We start from the raw sequence: 17,233 nt of genomic DNA, 5'->3' as shown, positions 1-17,233 counted from the left end.
GACTAGCATCAGAGCCTTTGTTAGGGACAGTGTCAGGGTCTTAGTTAGGACTGGGGTCAGGGCCTTCTGTTAGGTACTGTCAGGGACTGAGTTAGCCATAGTGCTAGGTCCTTAGATGGGGACAGTATGAGGTCCTGACTTTGGACCAGCATCTAGGCCTTAGTTTGGGACAGTGTCAGGGCCTTGGTTAGGAGTAGCATCAGAGCCTTCTGTTAGGTACAGTGTCAGGGCCTGAGTTAGGAATAGTGTTAGGGCCTTTGTTAGGGACAGTATCAGGCCCTGACGTTGGACCAGCATCTAGGCCTTAGTTAGGGACAGTGTCATGGCCTTGGGGCTAAATTCACGGCCTGATTCAGGCACAGCATCAGGGCTTTAGTTGCCATAAGAGGCTCAACTTTAGCTAAAGATAGAGTTAGGTCAATATCTAGGTATAGTGTCAGGAAATGACCTGGAGATAGTGTCAATACCATAGTTACTGAGAGTACCAGGGGCCTTGTTTAGAAACAGTGTTAGGGCTTCAGGTAGGGACAGCGTCAGAGCCTGACGTAAGGAGAGCGACGGCCTGAGTGAGGCCTAGCATCAGGCCCTTAGCTAGGGACACTCTCAGGGCATGACTTAGGAGCAGCATTAGGGCCTTTGTAGGATGAGCAGTAGGGTCTTAGTTAAAGACATGATCAGGGCCTGAGTTAGGAGTACGTTCAGGGCCTTAGGTAGGGAGAGTGTCAGGGCCTTAGTTAAGACTAGCATCAGAGCCTTTGTTAGGCATCATGTCAGGGCCTGTGTTATGTGTAGTGTCAGGGTCTTTGTAAGGGACAGTGTCAGGACCTGAGTTAGGAGTAGTTTGAAGGCTTTGGTTAGGGCCAGTGTCAGGGCCTGAGTTAGGAGTAGTCAGTGACTTAGTTAGGGAAAGCATTAGGGCTTCAGGTAGGATAAGAGGCAGGACATTATCTACAGATCGAGTCAGGTTATGGGCTAGGGAAAATGTTAGGAAATGAGCGAGGGATAGTTTGAAGGCCTTAGTTATTCAGAGCATCAGGGCCTTATTTAGGACCAGCGTCAGGGCCTTATCTAGGGAAAGTGTCAGGCCAGGCTTAGGAGCAGCACAATTGCCTCTGTAGGATGAGCATCAGGGTCTTTGTTAAAGACATTCTCAGGGCCTATGTTAGGGACAGCCTCGGGGCCTCACTTAGGGACAGCGTCAAGGCTTACATCAGGAGAGTTCTAGGACGTTATTAAGACATTCGTTAGAATATATTGTCAGGATAGTGTCAGGACTTTAGATATTGACGGCAGCAGGGCCTTAGGGTCAGTGTCAGGGCCTTGCGACTAGCATCAGAGCCTTCAAAGGAATCGTGTGAGGGCCTGTGTTAGGAGTAGTGTCAGTGCTTTAGTTTGGGCCAGTGTCAGGGCCTGAGTTAGGTGTAGTGTCAGGGCCTTAGTTAGGGACAGTGTCAGGGCCTTAGTTAGGACTAGCGTCAGAGCCTGAGTTAGGAGTAGTGTCAGGGCCTTAGGACTAGCGCCAGGGCCTTCTGTTACGTACAGTGTCAGAACCTGAGTTAGGAATAGTGTTAGGGCCTTAGTTAGGAACAGTATCAAGCCCTGACCTAGGAGAAGCATCTAGGCCTTAATTAAGGACAGTGTCACGGACTTGGGACTAAATTCAGGGCCTGAGTTAGGCGCAGCATCAGGGCTTTAGTTATCATCAGAGGGAGGACATTAGCTAGTGACAGGGTCAGGTTAACATCTAGGGATCGTGTCACGACGTTAGTTACTGAGAGTACCAGGGCCATTTTTAGAACCAATGTCAGGGCTTCAGGTAGGGACAGCGTGATAGCCTGACTTAGGGAGAGTGACAGGGCCCGAGTGAGGCCTAGTGTCATGCCCTTAGCTGAGGACACTGTCAGGTCATGACTTCGGAGGAGCATCAGGGCCTTTGTAGGATCAGTATTAGGGTCTTAGTTAAAAACATGATCAGGGCCTGAGTTAGGGTTAGGGTTAGGGTTAGTGTTGGGTTAGGGTTAAGTTTAGGGTTAGGGGTTAGGGTATGGCTACAGGTTAGGGTTAGGGTAGGGGTTAGGGTACAGGTTAGGGTATGGGTTAGGGTACGGGCTAGGGTTAGGGTACATTTTATGGTGTGGAGCAAGGGTGTCCTGAAGGGAGTGGCTTGGGGTCAGGAGGCAGTGTAGACTGTTTCGTGGGAGAGTCTTGCACGCCTGTGACATTTCGTTCTCGGGGTCAGCATGGCAGCGCGGATCCACCATCTGCCCATTTCTCTGTTCCTTCATCGCTCACTCATTCCCTTGCTCATTCGTTCATTGACCCTCTCGATCCGCGACTTGAGCAGTTACTAAGGGTGTACTGTCTGCAGCAAAACACAGGACGCAGAGGGCCCAAGAGATCTGGCCGTCGGTAAGACTCAGGCCTGCTCAGCGCATCACTCACGGTGAGCCCGGGAGTGAACTGTGCACCAGGGCGGGGGCTCCAGGGGGACGAGAAGACCATGGAACTGGGGTGCTGCCGCTTCCCGCCTCCTCTCCCTCAGGCTCCCTGGCCTGCCCTCATCCCTGTGGCGCAGCTCTGTGATTGGTCACCCTTTGTGTGGTAGAGGCCTGGAGGAGATGGTCAGTGTCCTCATGGGAGGATCCTGCTGCCCACAGAGCATCTGGGACTCTGAATCCAAGTTCAGCAAGGGGAATACTCTGGAGCTTTCTGACCCTCCAGGCCCCAAAAGCCTGGGAGCTTGGCTGGGCTCCTGTATCCACTTCTTATGCATTCTTTCTGGATCCCCCATCCCATCACAGTGAGGATCCAGAAGGTGCTGTGTGAGGCCCTTTCCAGTCTGGGCAGCACCAGGGCCCTGGGGCTCTTCCAGGCCCAGAGCATCTGTGTGTGTGTTCCAGTGCAGTGAAAAATTGACAGTTTTCACACAGTGTAGAACAAGCCTGGCTGTTATTTATGGTTCGTGTTGTATGTGATTTTTCATGGTCTTGGAGAGTCCTATCATTTTTTGATGCATCAGCACATTTGCCCACAACACATGCTTGAGTCCCCAGGCTCAGGGGGTATCCTGGGCTCTCTGGTCAGGAAGGCCCAGTCAGACTGAGGGGAGACTGACCACACCCAAGGCCTGGTCCTTGTCAGGCAGAGGGCAGGAGAGAGTCCAGTTGAGGCAGGATTGAGGCTCATTCCAGGAGGGTCATCCTGACTGTGGTCTAAAGAGATGCTGCTGCTTTTGGGAATATTTTTTTCTAGAGGAGAAAAACAGAGATGTTGTATAGAGCATGACTTGGACTAACAGACAAAGGTAAGTCTGTGCAGGCCTGCGAGAGGGGATCATGTCTCCCTGATCTTCATGGACTGTAGACCCAGCACCTCCCCAATCAGCCCCAGGTGGAGCAGCATTAAGACATACAAGAAGTGGACTTGGGTCAGACTGCAGCTTTGTGATTGTGCACAGAGACGGCTGACTGTTTCCCAACTCCAGGGTTCTAGAACTGGAGCCTCTGGAAGGCATAGGCATTCAGGAATATGGTGAAGTGCTTATGGAAGAGTAGTTAGCAAAATGTAAGCCTCAGCCCACAGCAAGATACCATGCAAGATAACACAAGACCCCCAGTCCAGAAGTAGCACAGACATGACCTGCAACTGACACTCAGACTTGCTTCTCCCACGAGGGGCTGGGGCAGCGGAAGGCTCAGCTGAGGAAGCTGAGCAGGCTGGGTCTGTACCCCACGACTGGGCAGGGCAGAGCGTGCTTGAGCCTTCAACTAGCCTCTGTGACAGATGCAGGGCCGTGACCATCTTTATTTCCCAGGGACCATCTGCTGTCTCCTCGTTCTTGGGGAGGGTGAAACAAAAACAAACTTTATGAAATTTCCTGAGCTTTTGTATGTATGTGTGTGTATTACGTGAGTGTGCACAAGCACGTGCATGTGTGTGCTGTCTGTGCACAGGTCTGTGTACACCCGAGTGCATGTGAGTGTGTTTATGTGCAGGCAGGCACATATGTGTGTATGCACGTGTTTTTGCATGTGCAGCACATGTGATTGTGTGCATGTGTGTGACTGCAGTCCATCTTTTCATGTGTGTGTGTACATGTGTGTGAATGCAGGTATGCTCGGGCGTGTACGTGCACATATGTGTGTACACGTGCGTGCTGTGGGGGGATGAGGAAGGCATGGAGTTGTTGCTTTCTGGTGCCGCCTTCCCCCACCCTCCCTTTTGCTGTTGCCTCAGCACTTTGTGGTGAAGTGTAGAGACTCAAAAGGAGGACCACTACCCGCTACCGTGAGTGATATGCCTGCTCATCCTCACGGTCATCCATCTGTCCAGTAAACACCCCTGAGCCTGTGCCATGTGCTGGGGCCTGGGGTCCACAGTGAAGCAGGCGCATGCTCTCAGCTGTGCTCAGCCCAGCCGGGCGTGGGACAGAGGAGCTGCAGGCCAGGTGTGTCTGTGGAGGGAGAGGTTACCTCTGGCTGGTGGGTCAGCGGAGGTGGCAGCTGAGCTGAACCGAAGGAGCGGGGTGGACAGAGCTCGCTCTAGAGGAGGGTGGGGGCAGGGGGCAGGGGAAGGGGCTGGGTGCCTGGCTCGTGGGGAGGACGCATCGCAGAGGGGCTGCAAGGGTGGCCAGACAGCTAGCTTTGACTTCGTTTTATAGACAGAACAGTTTTGGAACCAGAGTGACAGGATCAGGCCCACACATTTCCTCTGGTGGCGGCTGAGGGGTTTGATGGTAGAAGAGAGAAGCTGGGCCGAGGAACAGGGGTGACGGTAGGGGCTGTGCCTCCACCAGGCTTCCAGCCTCTTTTTTGTGGTCCCTTGGGTCCACAAGGTTAGCACGCACCTTGCGTGAGGCCGGAATGGGGCTTCCTCTTCATTCCCTCTTTGCCAGAAGTAAACACAACACAGTTTGGAGTTGGTGAGACTGAGGGGGCCATCTTTCAGGAAAGGCAAGCATCAGCGTTGGCTGGGGTGCCCACCCGGAGACAAGGGGGACCCTTAGCCAGACCCGCAGACCCTGGGGAAGGACACAGTGTGCTCAGAGAGGCAGGGATAGTCAGGAAAGCCAGGTGTGCAGAGAAGGCTCGGCCAAGGGGGCCCTGGGGGCTCAGACACTCAGGAAGTGAGGGGAGGGGTGGCCAGACAGCCGTGAATGAGGCCCAGGGGTCGACGGGGTCGTGCTGTGTACAGGGTGGACACACAGGGCCCGAGGCTGTTCTGTAGGGAACGTCTCCCGGCTGCAGTGGGCTCTGGAAATTGTCTGCGGGTTGCCACGCCTTCTGGGGCTCTCCGGCCCAGGCCCTAGCCAGGAGCTGCCTGTCCAGCCTACCCTGGCTCCACCTCCAGACTGCGCAAGCCTGGGCAGGCGGGACGGGCTCCTCGTGCCTTGGTTGCCATGACCTGTAACGTTTCCTTTCCAGTTGCCAGATTCATTGTAAGGATATATTTACAGTTTCTTGCATTGTCTTGCACCACCCGTTGACTTAGGGAAGAACTGCCCTAGTAGGTTGGCCTGCAAGGTGTGCTACTTCAGAGCTTCCATCTGACATACTCTTCCCTGCCTGAAATGCAAACACAGCACACACTCCCTGCCTGATTTGGGAATGATGACACCTCACCTCTCACCCCTCCTGCCGTCTCCTGCCTGCACTCCAATCTCAAGGACACTTCAGTTCCACATCTGACTCCTGACCCCTCCAGCTAGTTGGGGACAGGCAGCCTCCTGAGACAGTGTGCACAAAGCTTTCTGGCCGGGCTGTGAGGATGGGGACCAGGTCCCACCTGTGCCAATGAAGCAGGCGTCTCACCTGGATTTGTCTCCGGGCTCCTGAAGGTGGACTGAAGGTCAGACAGTCCAGAGGCCAAGGGCCCCAGAGGAGGGGGGTGTGGGCGCAGGTAGACCAGGAGCAGCTGCCCATCTGGTCAGGAGAGTCCAACAACCCAGGGCTTTCTGGTTCCTGGGGGGAGGAGAGGGCAGAGGCAGTGGGGGCCCAAAGACAGGTCCTGCTTCACCTCTGGATGGAGCCACTCAGCTGAGCCCAGGTTTTGAGGGATTAGAGTTAAAGGATGCAGGCTAGAGGGTCAGGGTTAGAGGGTCAGGTCAGACGGTCTGAGTCAGGGTCAGGGTAAGGGTTGGGAGGTTTACAGGTCAAGGTCGAGTATCTAGGGGCTAGGGGTTAGGAGCCTTAGGGTTTAGGATTAGAGATGAGGAGGTTAGGGTTGGGGAGTGAACAGTAGAGATTTGGGTGTTAGGGTTAGTGGGTTAGTGTTAAGCACAGCTGGCTCACGGCCCCCCTAACCCCACACCTCTGAGTCCTGTAGGGTGGACAGGACTTGCCTGGGGTCACTCACGAGTGTGGGGCTCACCTGGACCGCTGGTTATCTACCCCCGTCCTGGAACCTGATGGCAGAAGAATGAAATGTCTGCTCTGGTCACTGACTGTTTCAAATCCAACTCAACCTCAGTCAACGGCTGTTAGGGCCTCAGAAGCCCACAGGGTTTCCTCCTACCATCTGAACTGGAGAGAGTAGTGCTGGCCCCACTTGGCCTGGGCAGCCTGGGTCCAGCACAGGCCTGACTGAGCTCACTCCATGGTCATGTTATGAATTTATACAGAACTTGGTGCAGTGACCTACCAGCCCCCAGGTGCTGCCTCCTGAGGGCTGGTGGGGCCCTCCTGGGACTGCAGGCATCCTTTGTCCCATCTGAGTGGGCATCAATAGACATCAAGTCTCAGGACAGCCCTTGACCTCTGACCATCCAGGCAGTCATCTGTGGTCCTCCAGCTCAGGCCAGTCTGGTCCCTGTCAAGCCCCTGTGGCCAGTTACTGAGCTGACCTTGCTGCTGGGCAATTGAACAGCTACCTGGGCAGCACAGACAGCCCTTTGGGATGTTTCAGTTACTAACATCCTTGTGGTTGAGAAAAGGGCCTCCCCCCTCACAGGCTTATAGCCTGCCAAGCGAGGTGATAACCGTCTAAACATTTGAGTGTGTCCCTGACACAACAACCATACAGCAGACCATGGCCTTGCAGTCCTTTGGGCTTCCAGCTGTAACAAACTTTTCATATTCATACTCATTAAGAGTCAAAGATACGGGAGCAACTGGGCCACCCAATGGACAGTTTCACACTGAGGCTGCATGATCTTGGAGAGCCACGTGCACCCATGTGGTCTCTGAAAGCTGCCAATGATGGATTCCATGATACGGCATAATCCTTGAGCCTCTCACTGCTTCATTGAGCAAGAATTTCCTAACCACCATAGCATTTAGTCTCTGCTCTTTGTAAAGGAGGGAGGAGACTGGATAAATGAGCAGTATTGTTCTTGGGGGATGGTTGAGTCATGTGGCCATGGGGCAGGTGTGACTCCTGGGCTCCCGCCACCAGAGACATCAAGGAGGGCTGTGCCTTTTGCAAGAGGAAGAGGTTCTTGCTGTTGTGGGCGGACAGCAAGAGCACTGGATGGGTGGCTGCAGCCCCTGACCCTAAATCAGCCCCTTCCTTCCTTGGCCTTCAGATCCCACAGCTGTGCAGTGGGCCGTCAGTGGTGTGGAATCTGCCGCTTTCCCCAAGCCAGCATCTGTTCTCATGCCAAAGTCCAGAACCTCAGCTTTCCTTTGGGAACTTCTTATCTGTTTCCAGTCCAAACAGTTCCAGAGGGCTGATGCTACCCACCTTGAAGATGGGCATATGATCCACATCTAGCCAATCCCATGTTCCATCCTGTGGGTGCTCTGATGGGTTCAAGGATGATGCTATGACCCAAAACCAGGCCAATGACGTTTATTTTATTTTAATTTTTGGCCATGCTGTGCACGCAGGATTTTAGTTCCCTGACCAAGGATCGAACCTGTGCCCCCTACATTGGGAGCACAGAGTCTTAACCACTGGACCACCAGGAAAGTCCCTTCCCCTCACTTTCAAAACTGCTATGGATTTAAAGCACACAAGATGGTTGTGATATGAGTGGCCTTTTCAGTATGACTTCTTTGACTTAGAATGTTTTCAATGTTTATCCATGTTGTAACGTATTATCAGTGTTTCATTCATTTTTTTATTGTGGTTAAAAATACATAACATGGGGATGGGGGGCAAGTGGAGGGAACGGCCCAGATGCACAGCATTCACGGACCCTCTGGACTGGAAGGACTCGTGAGAGCCGGAGCCCAGAAATCCGGGGATGGATAAGACGCAGCGTCCCCTCCAATTCCCGTGAGCACCCCTTGCTCCATCCTGCGCCCAAATACCTCAGCTCGGCCCTCTCCCCACTCTCGACACTCCAGACTCAGCCGGGACAGACCTCCGCAGCCGCCGCTCCCCGCCCTGCAGGAGGAGCTCAGAGGTCCTGTCCCGCTTTCCTCTGAGGGACTCTTTGGTGACCACAAAAGGATTTGGTCGCTCAGGACAAAGCTGGTAGAGGAGAGCGGGATGGCTGCGCCCGGCGCGCCACGCTTCCTCCTGACCTTCGATTTGGAGGAGACTATCGTGGACGAAACCAGCGACGGCTCCATCGTGCGCGTGCCGTGGCGGGCCAGCAGCTGCCTGAGAGCCTGTGTGCCACCTAGCGCGAGGGCTTCTACAACGAGTACATGCAGCGCGTCTTCCAGTACCTGGGCGAGCAGGGCGTGCGGCCGCGGGACTTGCGCGCCATCTACGAGGCCATCCCCCTGTCGCCCGGCACGGGCGAGCTGCTGCAGTTTGTGGCCAAGCAGGGCGCCTGCTTTGAGGTTATTCTCATCTCAGACGCCAACACCTTTGGCGTGGAGAGTGTGCTGTGCGCCGCCGGTCACCACAGCCTGTTCCGCCACATCTTCAGCAACCCGTTGGGGCCCGACCCTTGGGGGCTGCTGGCGCTGCAGCCCTTCCACACGCACAGCTGCGCTCGCTGCCCCGCCAACATGTGCCAGCACAAGGTGCTCAGCGACTATCTGCACGAGCAGGCCCACGACGGCGTGCCCTTCGAGTGCCTTTTGTACGTGAGCGACGGCGCCAACGACTTCTGCCCCACGGGGCTGCTGGCAGGCAGTGAAGTGGCCTTCCTGCGCCACCACTACCCCATGCACCGCCTTATGCAGGAGGCGCAGAAGGCCGAGCCCAGCTCCTTCCTCGCCAGGGTGGTGCCCTGGGAAATCTCCACTGAAGTGCGCCTACACCTGCATCAGGTGCTGAGGACGTGGCCTGCAGGGGCCACCTGGGCGGGGAGGGGGTGGGGCGGTGGGGGTCGGGAAAGAGAAAGCTAGTTTTATTACTCCCTTTCCCTTTCGTTTTGGTATATCCCTCCGGGATTTCCCGGAATCCCAGGTTGGTCCATTTGGGGACTGGAGGAGGGAGTTGGGAGCTGTCCCCATCTGTGCAGTTAACCCAGCTTGGCTGCCTCCCCCATTCCCACTGCAAGCGAATTCCAGAGTCTGGCCGCACCAGGGTGGCGCGCATATCTGAGCAGGCAGCAGTGTTTCCACAAACCTTGTCCTCCCAGCTGGGAGGACAGGGTTCCCTGTCAGGGTCAAGAAGGAACATGTCCCGCCGCGGTGCAGTTAACTGTTGCCTTGGGCTGCATGGCCTCCCTCCTCCAGTTTTCTGTCCAGGGGACCCAGGCCCCGAAATGCACCACCCCGACCTCCCCCGCACCGGACTCCTCGCAAAGAGAGGTGGCGCTCCTTGCCGACGGTCCCAGGCCTAGATCTTGCTTTACCTACTGTGACTCTACACTACACTCCTTGCCCCCCGCCCCCCCACCCTGTTAGCATCCCCACAGGATAAAAAGCTAGAGGGAATAGTCACCTCATGTTGGTGGAAAGAGGTAGCACACTGTTCCGGGGCTCGGTTCTGGCCAGCCAGGGACCTCACAGAGCCCGAAAATGTCTCCTTGCACCCCAGCCTCGTCTATGCAGCAAGAAACCAGGGACTTAACCAAAGTCGCCCCACTGACTGGGCCTTTTGAGTCCCTCTCCTCCCGTATGGAACAGAAAGCCATGATGCTTTAAAGCAGAGCCAGTGGAAACCCAAGGCCCACCTCCCTCTTGTGGTTTCAGAGCTGTGAAGGAGGTGAAGGGGCGGAGGTGAGCGAGGTGTCTCACGCTGCCGTCTGGGGGGATGAGGGCGAGGTGATCTCTGCTCTCAGAGAGCCCCACCTAAGTGAGGGAGCTGGTCCCCACTCTTGGAGGAGTGCCCAGCCTGGGGAACCAAGACTGAATACATAACAAAGCAGGCAACAGGCAAAAGAGCAGGGTGCGGCCCACCTTCGCAGAGGGGCACGGGTCTAGTGTGGAGGGCTCAGTGAGCACCGAGGAGATGGGAGATACTGCTGCTTAGGGCAGGCAGAGGAGGCTCAATGAGTGGGAGCCTTACAAGTGGGTTGCGTTTCAGTCCCTCGGCCCGCTAGCCCTGCAGGGCCCTCATCAGGGGGTCATCAGAATTTTATTCAAAGTTGGCACTTGCAGCTGAGACCCTGTCTTGCATGGCGTAAGGGTTCCCTGTGGGTAAGGTCACGAAACTCCTTGGCTTCCAGTTTTTTCCTGTCTCCAGCAGGCCTCTGGGTACCTCCTCTGTCTTTACCAGGACGCCATCCCACTGCAATGGGGGGAAGGAACAGACACAGCTCACAGCCCAGGAGGCGTGCCGGACTGGTCCAGTGTTGACTGGAGCAGGCTTTGGTGTGGGACTCAAGAGGCTCACTCAAGGCGGTGCTTGGGTCAGCATCCCAGAGGTCCCAGGCTGTCAGCAGCTGGGCTGCACATAGTTCCCGGGGAAGAATCCAAACCCCTCTGAGCCGATGCCCTCACAGCAGCCATCGGAGTAGTGGCGGGTGATGCAGATAATGGTGCCCTCAGAGAAGGAGAGTTCATTGTCCTTCTGGCGGGTGTATGGGTACAGTGTCATTACTGCAGGGCGGGAGGAGAGGGGTGCCATGAGATGTGCCTCCTGCCCCGCCATAGGGATGCTTGTGCCCACATACTGGACTCTAGGGGGCAATGTGGGGAGTGGGGCAGGAGATGCCTTCTTCAAAGCCCCAGGACTCCTCCCAGCTGAGCTAATATTCAGTATCAGGCCAGCTGCTTCCCTCCTCTGTGGGGGTGCGGTGGCGTGGAATAAAAGGCTCCACAAGGGTGGCACAGGCCATCCCCTCCACTCCAAGAAACTTCAGTGTTTGAGAGCAGGGCCCCAGGATCTACCCATGTTTTGTAATCTGCTTTCAGCCCCCGTTCATCCTGGTCTTCCCACAATGTCTCTGGCAGGTGCTGGAGGTATTGCTCAGTAGGTGCTCTAGCAGGTGTTCAGTAAATACAGTAACATTGAATAGTGTAGACTTCGCCGAGTGAGCCTTGGGCAAGTCACTTAGTTTAACCTCTCAGGTTCAGCTTCGTCTGTTAAATGGGAGTGTGAAGATCCTAGGAGGTTAAGTAAAAGTGAGAAAATGGATGAGAAGCTTTGACTCTGGGGTCTGGTATAAAGCAGGGGCTAAATTATGTTAAACCCCCCCACATAACATAACATTTACCATTTAAATCATTTTGAGCATACAGTTCTATGGCATTAACTACATTCATGTTGTACAAATATTCTCAGCATCCACTTCCGGAACTTACTCATTTTCCCTGTGGGAAATTTTGTATCAGTTTCTCTAAATTTTTGCCAACATTTGTTATTTTTAGCTTTCTTGATTGTAGGCCTTCTAGTGTGTGGAGGGGTCGGCGTTGTGGTGTTAACTTGCATTTCATCACGACTGATGATGATTAACATCTCTTCATGTGCTTGCTGACCATTTATATGTCTTATCTGGAGAAGGATCTTTCAAGTCCTTTTTCCATTTAAAACATTGGGTTGTTTGCTGAGTCCCACCAAACGCTCCTCCTGGTGGCGTTGGCGGTGAGTCCAGCCTGGAGTGGTCTCCGTGCCACAGGGGCCCATGCCCCGGGGCATCGTTAGCGGCCTCTCAGGAGAGGAGACGCCCGACCCCTGGCGCCCGTGCCTGGAGCGCCGAGATTGTGCTGCACCGTGCGGACGCGGCACCGCCTGTGTGGGTCTTGCTCGGCATTGGCTGCAGGTCACCTGAGCGTGGCAGTGGTCTGCGTGCCTCTCCCGGAGGAGCGTGTCCCGGAAGTGGGCGTCCCAGCCAGAGCACACCTGGTGCGGGGCATCCTTGGGGCTCCTAGCTGTTAGCGCCACGTGAGCTGGCGGGGTTCTAGGAAGCCAGCGCCCGGCGGCTGGGAACGACCCATCCCGTGGGTCCTTGGCACCCCAGCAGCATCCGAGCGCGGAGCAGAGGGCTACGGACCACAGGTAAGGGGACGGGTTGGTGGGGGTGGGTGGAGGAAGGAACGAGGAATTACACCAGAGCTGTTTGGTACAGGGGCAGAAACAGAAAACTCAGACGTAGCACTGCAGAGGCCATGGGAGTTAAGTTGTAAATGCTGCTGGCTTTCAGTAGCCTGCAGCCATTCTCTTCCTGTAGCTGATGGGATACAAAGCTCTACTGGGTTCTTCACACAGGATAGTCTTGTTTTGCAGAAATTCAGCTCAGAGCCATCCTTGATGTGTAAGTGTAAGGTCGGATCTTAACAAACGGCGTCGCGAAACAGAGGAAAGCTTCAAGTGAGCTTTATTAGGGTGCGCTCCTGGGTGACGTTCACTGGTCCGAGAGAAAGGGGCCAGAGAAGTCGCACCCAGGCGAGGGTTGGGCAAAATTTTATAGGGGAAGAAGGGAAAGGAGTGTGGTGAATCTGGGAGGGTGCAGGGTATTCCTTATCTGGTGGTCTCTTCGGGTGTCGTGGCACTATCTGGTGCCGGTTACACCAGTCTTGGGACTGCTAGTCCTGTCCCTCGAAAGGCAGGAAGGCTGGGCTGGGTGGAAAGCCCCCAGGTCAGTTCCTGGAACTGGGTGGTCCGGAGAGTTTCGGTCCGATGCAACCTGTGAATCTGATTGCGTTCCCCTGCCTCGGGCCAGTTGGTTGGGCCGACATCTTTGGTGTAATGGGGCGGCGTTCTGATCTCTGGCTACTTCATGCTGAATGGGGGCGTCGAAAGGGGAGTCGGGCGACCAGAGGTCCGAGGCTTAGGGGAGACCAGTGGGAGGTTCTGTAGGAAGCAAGGTGTAAGGACCGAGGAACATTTGGTTTGTGGCCACCTGAGAGACTTCTTCCATGCGCCGTCAAAGGAACGTAAGAAAACGGGGTAAACATGAGCAAGATACAGATGAGGATTAAGGGGCCTAAGATTGGTGTTAGCCAGGTATAGAGGGTAGATCGCCACCAATCGGGAATTGGGGAGGCGGACTGTTGGTGTTTGCGTTGGAGTTCTTCTCTTAAGCGATGGAGGGCGTTTACAGCAGCATTTCTCCCATAGGAAGAGGCAAGTACCTCCTTTGTTGGCTGTCAGGAGATCCACGGCTCATCGATTCTGGAGAGCGACTCAGGCTATGGAGGTGATTTGGCGCTGGAGAGAGGAGATGGAGGCGGCGGAGCCTTCAATGGCTAGCTGGAGTTTATGTTCTAAGTCGGGGGATGTTGAAACACTATGTGTTAGAGCTCCCCCCTCCTCCCGAGGCCTGCAGCGACCAGGGAGGAGGCGAGAGAGATGCCTGCGACCAGAGGAAGAAAGATAGCTCTTTTCTGTCGGGTAAAGGGCGGCGTGATTAGAGAGGAAAATTCGGCTTGGGTATACAGTGTGAGTTGTGGGACGAGAGTAATGGGGATACATGGGAAGGGGGAGGAAGAATTGATCTCTTTTGTGAAGGAACCATGGCACCACAAAAACATGCCTGGTGGTGCTTCAATTGGTGTGTTTACCATGAGGGATATGTTGCAAAGAAACCCAGTATCAGCTAGATTTGGGCGGCTGCTGTAACAGATGGTGAGATTTTTTTGAATCAGGGAATATGGGGACTTTTAACGGGGAAAAAGGTGGATTTGGGGATGTGTAGGAAGTAGAATTGAAGGGCTGGTCGAGTGGGACAGCAGCCAAGGGTGGCCGGCCAAGCGAGGCACATAGAAAGCAGTCAGAGATGTTACCTATTCCTGTGTGGTTTAGTATCTGTAGTGTTTGTTTGGTCAGTTTGGCTGCTGCTGCTAGGGCTCAAAGGCATTGTTGCCATCCCCAAATGGTTGGGTCTAGCTGTTTGGAGAGGTAAGCCACGGGGTGGTAGGAAGGCCCTACAGGCTGGGCAAGGAGTCCAGTGGCTATTCCGGCCCATTCATCCACAAAAAGGTGAAAAGGTCGGTTTGGGTTGGGCAGAGAAAGGGGAGGAAAAGATATCAGAGCATTACAGAGGGTGACAAAGGCCTGTTGAACGGCGGAAGGAGAGGTGAGGGGTCCTTGAGGGGTTTCTTTAGCGGCTAGATACAAGGGTTTAGCAAGGAGAGCAAAGTTGGGGATCCAGTGTCGGAAAAATCCTATAAGGCCCAAAAAGGAGAGAATTTGTTCCGCTGTTTCCGGAGGCTGGAGTTCACGGATAATCCGGGTGTGATCGGCTGTTAGATCTTTTGTGGTAGGGGTAAGGTGGAGCCCCAGGTAGGTTCCAGAAGATACAGATAACTGAGCCTTGCCTTGGGAGACCCGATAACCGCGAGAGCCAAGGTAATTGAGGAGATTTGCAGTATGTTGTTTTGAGAGGCTGAGAGATGGGCTACAAAGGATGAGGTCATCTACATATTGAAGGAGTGTGCTGGGGGTTCGGGAGCAGGAAGTGAGGTCCCGTTCCAGCGCCTGACCAAAGAGGTGAGGACTGTCGTGGAAGCCCTGGGGAAGAACTGTCCAGGTGAGCTGACTGGGAGTATGAGTATCCGGATCCGTTCAGGTAAAGGCGAAGAGGAAATAGGAGTCGGGATGTAGGTGGATAGTGAAAAAGGCATCTTTGAGATCCAGAACCGTAAAGTGGGTTGTGGATGGGGGGATATGGGAGAGCAAGGTGTATGGGTTTGGTACTAGTGGGTGGAGAGGAATTATGGCCTCACTGATTAGTCGGAGGTCCTGGACCAGGCGATAATCCTCAGAGGCCTTGCGGACAGGCAGGATGGGGGTGTTGCAGTGAGAGTCAGTGGGGATAAGGAATCCCTGGTTTAGGAGTCTGGTGATAATAGGTAGTAGGCCCCTAAGGTGAGTCTCAGAGATGGGAAATTGGGGCCTTGATGGAAATTTGGAGGGGTCCTTTAGGCGGATGAGGACGGGGGAATGGTGTGTTGCTGTTATGGGCTTAGAAGTATCCCAGACTTGGGGATTCATTGGGTTCGGTGTGGTTGGAAGAGGGGGATAAGAAAGGGAGGGTTCTAGAGACAGGCCGAGAAGAGGAAGCAGGAGTTGGGAAGAGGGGACCTTAGGGTCAAGTCTAACCAGCTGGAGGGAGGCCCCTAAGTGGAAAAGGACATCTCGGCCTAGCAAGGGAACTGGGCAGGTTGGTATGACTAAGAAGGAATGAGTAAAAGGGAGTCCTTCGATATGACATGGGAGTGGACCGGTCTGGAGTGGGAAGGGTGGTTTGTCATCAATATGCATGACCGAGATCTGGGAAGGAGAAACTGGCTCGGAATAAGTAGGCAGGACCGAATAGGTAGCCCCCGTGTCCACCAGAAATGAGATGGACTTACCCGCTACCTGTAGTGTTACCCTGGGCTTGGCGATGGTGATGGGGGCCTTCGAGTCTGGGTGCCGTCAGTCAGCCAATCCCAGCAGTTCGAGTGGTAATGCCGTTGGGTCGGCCCACCCCCTGCGTGGAGACGCTGAGGGAGGGCCAGTCGTAAGGCAGTCACTCTTCCAGTGGCCCGTTAGCCCACAGCTGGGACAGGGCTTAGAAGGAGGTCGGGGATTGGGACATTGGTGAGCCCAGTGGCCTTCTTTTCCGCATTTGTAGCAGGCCCCTGGTGGGGTTGCCTTTTGCAGACCCCGTGGATGCTGTGATCCATGGGAGATGGCCGGCCTTAGTGCGGCTACAAGAGCTTGGGTTTGGAGGGCCACCTTCTGGTGCATCCGAGCCTGTCGGCCATATTCTGCCAAATCCTCACGGCCATTGTAGACTTTAAAGGCCATCTTTACCAGATCTCGAATAGGGGTTTGAGGGCCGTCTTCTGCCCGTTTTAATTTCTTTCGGATGTCCGGGGCTGATTGGGTGATAAAATGGGTGGCTAGGATCGCTGCCCCTGCCGGGGTGTTGGGATCCAGCCGGGTGTAGAGAGTTAAGGCCTCTGTAAGTCGATTGAGAAAGATAGCTGGATTTTCGTTAGGTTCTTGGGTTATCTCTTAGTTTTTCAAAATTGACTACCTTATGAGCGGCAGCCTGCATGCCAGCCAGGAGGCATTGGATCATGAGGTCGCGTTTACGATGGCCATCTTGGCTATCCTGAAGAAGTCCAGCCTGGATCGGTGCCAGGTACGGCAGTCGCTCCTACAGCCATGGAGTTGTCAGTAAGGTGAACCTGATCTGCATGGTTTCGGGCAGCAGTTTGAATTCTTTCCCTCTCCTCAGGTGTCAGAGTAGAAGATAGGATCACAAAGATAACCTGCCAGGTTAGATCATAAGCTTGAGAGAGGTAGCAAAATTCTTTGATGTAGCGGGAAGAGTCGGCAGAAAAGGAGCCTAATCCCTTTTCTATTTGAGAGAGATCTTGGAGGGAAAAGGGACCATGAACTCTAACTAATCCTTCCGCTCCTGCTACCTCCCTCAGAGGGCAGAGGAGATTTGGATCTTGGGAGTCGTGAGAGTGTGTATGTGCACTAATTGGCGAAGCAAGGGCCGTGGGAGGAGAAACCGTTGAGGGAGGCGGGGGAGCTGTTGGATGGGCCGGAGCGGGTTCAGGAGGACGGACCGCTTCAGGGTAGGGTGGAGGCTGGAGAGGAGCTCTGGAGGGGGGAGAGGCGAGAGATTTGGGTGGGTCGGCTAGTGGAGAGGGGTCATCGTCAAAGGAAATTAGGGGCAAGAAGGATCTGGGAAGTGGAACCATCAATGCAGAGGGAGGGGCGGGAGCGTAAATACCAGAAGGCCTGAACCTAGGGGACCTCGGACCATTTGTCTGTCCTGCGGCAGTAATTATCTAGATCACGGAGGATGTTAAAATCGAAAGTCCCTTCAGGAGGCCATTTTGGATTGATTGTCTAGAGGATATTGTGGCCTGGCCACAGTGGAATAGAAAATAAGCCGTCAGTGACGGAGATCTTGGGAGAATCCGAGGGCTGTAAAATTGGCTAGGAGACACCCCAGGGGCATCTGAGAATCTGGTTTCGATTGCGAGTTTCCCATGAC

At 54.6% G+C, this 17,233-nt stretch overlaps 1 protein-coding gene across 1 annotated transcript in view; it reads left to right on the top strand.

The window, feature by feature from the left end:
- LOC307067463 (phosphoethanolamine/phosphocholine phosphatase-like) overlaps positions 1-12,165 on the top strand; it is a gene marked incomplete at both ends in the record, with an annotated part of 232,896 nt that extends 220,731 nt beyond the window's left edge. The window contains 4 exon segments of the mRNA XM_079724906.1: positions 8,571-9,167; positions 10,038-10,109; positions 11,906-11,990; positions 12,050-12,165. Of these exon segments, the coding sequence (XP_079581032.1) occupies positions 8,571-9,167; positions 10,038-10,109; positions 11,906-11,990; positions 12,050-12,165 (870 nt within the window).
- Positions 12,166-17,233: the final 5,068 nt, after the last annotated feature.

The sequence above is a fragment of the Hyperoodon ampullatus genome, assembly GCF_949752795.1.
Source record: "Hyperoodon ampullatus genome assembly, chromosome: 19".
Taxonomy (NCBI): Eukaryota; Metazoa; Chordata; class Mammalia; order Artiodactyla; family Ziphiidae; genus Hyperoodon; species Hyperoodon ampullatus.
The sequence above is the reverse complement of the archived record's forward strand: the minus strand, read 5'-3'. Positions and strand labels throughout refer to the sequence as shown.